A 6,247-nucleotide genomic window follows, 5' to 3' on the forward strand; every position below is an offset into this window, starting at 1 on the left:
AGAATCAAAGCTCCTCCTTGACGCCCGTTACTGCTCGGCAGAGAACATGGTCGCCGAGATGAACACGGTCCGCAAGTTCAACTAGCTACTTTAACCTTCTTTCATGTAAATATGCAAGCTTGAAGTGATTTTGAGCTCAAATTGCTTACAAATGAAAAAAACCACAATAAAGAACCATATATTTATAGTGAACAAAATAAGATAAGACAATGGTGAAAAATGAGAGTATGAGATTGGTAACCTTTACAACTGAAGAATCGACGGAGAAATCGAAGAAATCGACGGAGGAATCGAAGAATGGATGGAGGAACAATGGAGGGAGGGAGGAAGCAAGAACACTACTGCAGTGAGCTTCAAAATGTGCTGAGCTCGGGCTCGGGGAGGAAGGAGACGACCGGGATATAAAGGGGGGACCTTTAGTCCCGGTTGGTGGCTTCAACTGGGACTAAAGGTAACTTTCCAACCCCGGGCGTAGCCACGGCCCGGGAGTAGACCTTTACTCCCGGTTGGAGCCACCAACCGAGAGTAAAAGTATACCTTTAGTCCCGGTTGGTGGCTCCAACCGAGACTAAAGGTTCCTGCCACCTCTGTCTGGCGCAGTAGCCGTTGGGCAGGGACCTTTAGTCCCGGTTGGAGCCTCCAACCGGGACTAAAGGTATTTCTAGTCCCGTGGGCAAAAAATTCTGGGACTAAAGCCCATTTTAGCCGAGGATCAAAGGTCTGTTCTCTACTAGTGCTTGCGGGGGGCGATAGCTTTGATTGGAGAGGAGATTAGGTTTCCTTCAACGTCGCTGCGGGCCGCGACGCCTTCCTTCGACGTCGCTGCGGGCCGCGATTCCTTCGGCGTCGCTCCTTGTCATATCGCAAGGGAGGGGAGGGGAGGGCGACCCCGCAGCCGCGACGTACGCTCCTTCCTTCGGCGTCGCTGCGGGTCGGTATCGCAAGCGAGGGGAGGGAAGGGCAACCCGAAAAAAAATCGCAAAAAAAAGTGTCTTACTTTTGTTTTTTTGTTCTTTTTAGTTGTAGAAAAATGTCTTACTTTTGTTCTTTTGTTCTTTTCAGGGATAGCACTGGTGAGCTCATTGTAATTAACCTCAACAATGGTCAAGCCTGAGTACTTTCCAAGGTCCGGCGGGAGCGTGCCAGTAAACCTGTTATTGGCAAGCTTGAATATTGACAGTGACGGCAACTGGCCGATGCTTGCTGGTATCTCGCCAGAGAAGTTGTTGCTGAAGAGGTACAGCTGGTTAAGGTTCTTCAAGGTCCCAAAGACTTCAGGGATGGCTCCAGTAAGCTTATAATTCTCCGAAAGGTCGATGGAACTTAAGTTCGTCGCGGCCAAGTCATTAACAACCACGTCGCCGGTGAGGTTGTTGCGGTACAAAAACAATTGCTGCAAGTTCTTCAGGCTCCAAACACCCGCAGGTATGCTTCCGGTCAACATGTTATTGGACAGGCTCAGCAACTTCAACTCCTTCATCTCAAGCACAGAGCTCGGGAATTCGGCGGCGGGAACGGAGTCCACCAGTTTTTTGTATCCCGAGCTACCATTGACTGGTAGGCGCCCGTTATGCTTTGCTGGCAGGTGATTGCTGCGAAGCTTCTAATTTTCTGGATTAGTGCGTGGTTTTTTTCCGTCGGCAAAGCAGTGATCTGGACGGAACGTCCTTGCTCAGTGTCGATCGGGGAGAATTCCATTTCCATGCCTGCTCAGTGGAAGTCAGGGCTCCAGCTGGGGTCTTCGCTCTAGAAGTCTAGAGTGCTCTATAAAGTTTGAGCAATAAGCACATACTAGAGGTTAACGCCACTTAGAATAATGATTTCGTTATTGACTGCACGCGTTGAACTCGAATAGCGATGTTTAGGTCGGACCGTCACCGTCGCGGATCACTTTCCGCTCCTGGTAAACTGGTAACTGGTAACCTTTCTTCCCGAGTCTGTCTACGAAACAGCCACATGTTTTATGCAACACATAAATTTTTTTTATCATAGAATTAAGATCCAACAGTCTCCAACAGTCTCCATCCTTCTTCTAACTCTAGCCTTCGGTCTTCTTCTACCTCCAGACAATCACAATATCACAGATCCATAGATCACAAGAAACAATTTTTTTTTATAGAAGGACAAATCATAGATCGAAGAGAAGGAGGAGAGACCTACTGGAGCCGGATTCGCTTCGATCGCTTCGCTTCGACTGGCCACTCGATCGCAGTTGGCAATCAGATCGCAGTTGGTAGTTGGCAGTCTGGACATAGCGACGGAGCGGGCGGGATTGGACGCGTGCGTGCATTGCGCGGCGTCAGCAGAACAGAGTGAAAGAGAGAGAGAAAATCCATGTGTATTTTTTTTACTAAAACATATATGCGTTGTATAGCATTCATATTCTTCCGACGGTGAAGAAAAACTGTACACACCAGGACAGGGCTCCGGTCAAGCACGGCGACTAGTTTTTGGCTGGCCTGGGCTTGAGCGGCTGAAGGATGAAGCCCGATCCTGGACTTCAACGGTTCCACCACTACTTTCATTTTCTTTTATTTATTATGTATGGTGGTAGTATATAAACCAACAAAGACCCACGCCCCGAAGATACTATATCCGTTCCAAAATAAATACCATTATCACATTCTGATAAATCAGCTTTTAATTTTGACCAAATACATATAAAAAATTATTAATATTTATGATGTATAATAAGTATCATTAGATAAGTTGTTAAATATATTTTTTATAATAAATTTATTTAGAGATCCAAATGTTACATATTTTTTTATAAATGTAGTCAAACTTAAAAGAGCTTGACCTCCACGGAACCTTAAATAACACTTATTCTGAAATAGAGGAAGTAGATAAATTCATTGGTTGCATGTCATCGTATATCATCATTTTTTAAATCACCAAAGAAACAAAAAAAGTATATCTCCGGGTTTGAAATATACTATTACATCGTGCTTTTCAAAACGTTTTATTGCGATAACATATAGGTCTTTGGAATATGTCGTACCTCTTACATGTTTTTTCCCTCAAAACCAAGGACGTGCATGGTTTGGTGGCAGCAGAAAAGCTCGCTTCGCTTGGCAAACTCGCTCTTAACAAGGATTTCCTTGCTCCGTGAGGCGAGCCAAATTGGCTCTCCCATCTAGGCAAAGCTCACTAGCTGCCTCCAACTCGCTATCAGCTCAAATTGAACCCACTGTTAGCACTATACAAGCAAGCAAACCAAACAATGGACCAAACACTGACCTTGCTTTGCCGAGCTAGTTTAGCCTATGTCTGCCAGGCAAGGTGAGCCAGCAAAGTTCCAAGCAGGCCCCATATTGCCCCTATCTTCTTTTTCCATACTCCACTCTCTCTTGTTGATCTGAGCCACGAAGCTCCAGGCTTCACACAATAGGTGTGCTTGCTTTGTTCTTAGATAGCTTTGTTTCGCATTGTGAACGTCCTTATCTTTAAGCCCCCACACTCGCACAGCCCCTGTCCACACTCGCACCGCCCCTCCGCCTCCGCCGCCAGCGCCCCTTCCGCCGCCGCTGCCGCCACCATATCCTCCCCCACCACCCCCTCCTCCACCTCCGGCAGCCCAGCCAGCCCCCCAAGCCCCCACACTCTCCCAGCCGCTAGTTCTTCCTGTGCCGCCGTCCCGACCGCATCTGAAGGCTGCTCGACGGTCCGTTCCGCCGCATCGTCAGGCTTCGTCGACACCCTCGCTGGGAGGACTCCTTCAGCACAAAATTCTTCTGGCCGCCGCGACCCTACTCCAGGTGTCGTGCCTAGGTATTCACCGGCGACGAGCACTAACCAGTCAGGAGTAGATTATAAGGCCGATGTGATGGCTCTCACTCCACCTCCCACCCCACCCCTCCATCCGACGGCGACGATCCTCCCCCCGACGATGACGAACCTCCCTAGATCCTGCCATCCCGACGCTAGATCCACCTCCCATTGGCCAGATCCAAGCCCATCCCCCCCAGTTTGAGGAACCCGATCTGCCCAACCGGAATGCCACTACAACCCCTACCGCATCAGGCGACGGGCATTACGCTCCCGAGCCCCCTGACACCCCAAAATCCACCGCTAATCCACCAAATCAGAACATGCCCCCACTGATCCAGCTTCTCCCCTCTCTAAGCTACCCATTCAGGGGTCGCTCGCCTCTGGTTCGTCATCTGCGGCTCACCCTGGAAGCGTTTTGGTGTCGCTGGATGAAGTTTCCCTAGTTTCAACGAAGGATTTGTTTGGAGCGCACTCTCCAATTGGGCGCCCCATTCTTCCAAGCATCGTGCATGATCTGCAGCAGTTCTTCACGCCGAACTCCCATAATCAACTGCATCCTTGTAAGCAATCAGCCCTGTCGTCCTCAGACCCACAGCTGGAAGACCTCCTCCAAAGGATAGCGAATGGCTCAGATGAAGACTTAGGCAAGAGTCAAGTCCATGACGAGACCCTGCAGAGACGCCACACCAGAGAAGAGAAGGGGATTGGTAAGATCGAAGCAGAGCAAGGCAGTGATATCGGCCCTCGAAAATCTGGGCATGCTTCCACTTTCGTTGGACAGCGGTGGCACCCAGCTCATCCTGATGGCAAAATTCAAACCTGTAAACAGCGGTGACACACTTCTGGTGCACAGATATCTCATGAGCCCCCAAGATCCTCCCCATTAGCAAAGCACTCAAGAGCAGCACCTACCCGAGCACCACCAGCTGTCAACCACGTCCCCAAAGGGCTCTGTCGTTCGTCACACCTTATGGAGGGAGGCCATGGTTGCGGGGACTGGGAGGATGCAAAGAGCCACTACTGGTGGAGACACTATGCAGGCCATTCTGGTATGCTAGCTACTAAGACAGATAGGGCTGAGGGAAGAAGTTTTTTCTAGCACACAAAGGAAAGATGCTGGCGCTGTTTGGAAGGCAAGTGTGAATGGCACAAACCAAATGAGCATCCAAGATTCCCCATAGCCGACGAACAGCCACACCGAGTTGAACAGCATGTGGTGAGGAGACACAAATTCTTGCATCATATGAGGGGGCGTTGCTTCAATTGTCTCTCTACCGAGCACATGGTGGTGTCTTGCAGAAGGAACACTCGTTCCTGGTGTTGTTTGGAAGAGGGACATAGGTCAAGTTTTTGCCCAAGTCTTAGACTTCCCTCTCGTCGGTCTCTAGAGTATATTGCACCTCACCAACCCAGAATGCATTCATCCCATCAGAGTGGCTTCCACTCTCAACGCCTACCACAATGTTGGGGGAGAGAAGAGAGTCCAGACTTCTCATGGTCGTTGAAGGGAATGCGAAGGAGTTTCAATTGCAAAGGTAGTGAAGATATGGATAAGATTCACTTTGACATTGGATCGAAGGAGGTGGTGGATCATGCTAGTAGTAGGAGCAATAGAGATCATAAGAAGCAAGCACCTAGCCTCAAGAGGGTATCCTTTGCGATGCCTATTTCCCAGGTCATGGGGGAACATGCACCTGCTATTGTTGATGATGGGTGTCTCATCCTGCCGGGTACTGCCCCTCTTTTTAATGAAAGTATCTTTAGTTGTGATCCCATGTTGTTCGAATCCAGCCTCTACACATCTGTGGAAACTTCCCAACATCCTACTCCGTTGCCTTCGTACCTTGATGCAAGCTCACGGTTATTAGAGATATCAATACCATTTCATAAAGATTAAGACCCACCAGCAGAGGCGTCGACAAAAAACCTACAAGGTGGTACGACGACACTAGTGGATGAAGATGAGGAAGCGATGCACCCAACATGTTCTACAGTGGAACCAGTGCACAATTTAAGGGAGGCTGTGGACGTTGCTGATGGCAAGGCATCAACGCTTGGGGCTAGTTCAGGAGGCGTACCTATAGAGATTGGAATACCAAAGCTTGTTGTTGACCTGGCACACACTGATCTACATGGTAATGGTTGGGAAACTATCAATGATCAGAATACCACCTCTTCTAGACTACAGGAGCCGGTTATCGCTCAGGTTCCTTCCAAGACTGTTGAGATTGAATTGGGTTCCACTTCACCACAAGATCCAGCTGCGATAGCTAAGGAAATTACGATTGATGGGTTTTTTACTTCAATTTCTAAATTTGTACCAACCCCTCTAGTCCCACAACTACCAGTACCAGTTCCTGAGGAAGAACCCAATGATCATGAAATGGAAAACACATCTGTAACTTCTCAAACCCCACCAGCACCAAGACCCTCATTCTTTACCCCACAACGCAAAAGCATTAGGTTAGCAAAGAAA

The 6,247-nt window shown here is 48.7% G+C and overlaps 1 protein-coding gene across 1 annotated transcript; it reads right to left on the reverse strand.

Moving 5' to 3' along the window:
- Window positions 1-856: 856 nt before the first annotated feature.
- Window positions 857-1,480, reverse strand: LOC136455185 (receptor-like protein 52). Its single transcript, XM_066455319.1, has 2 exons — window positions 1,040-1,480; window positions 857-925 (listed from the first exon to the last, which is right to left on the reverse strand). Exons 1-2 carry the CDS (start codon window positions 1,478-1,480, stop codon window positions 857-859), a joined length of 510 nt encoding a protein of 169 aa, XP_066311416.1.
- Between the last annotated feature and the right edge of the window lie 4,767 nt (window positions 1,481-6,247).

The sequence above is a fragment of the Miscanthus floridulus genome, chromosome 5 (genome assembly GCF_019320115.1).
Source record: "Miscanthus floridulus cultivar M001 chromosome 5, ASM1932011v1, whole genome shotgun sequence".
NCBI classification, from domain to species: domain Eukaryota; kingdom Viridiplantae; phylum Streptophyta; class Magnoliopsida; order Poales; family Poaceae; genus Miscanthus; species Miscanthus floridulus.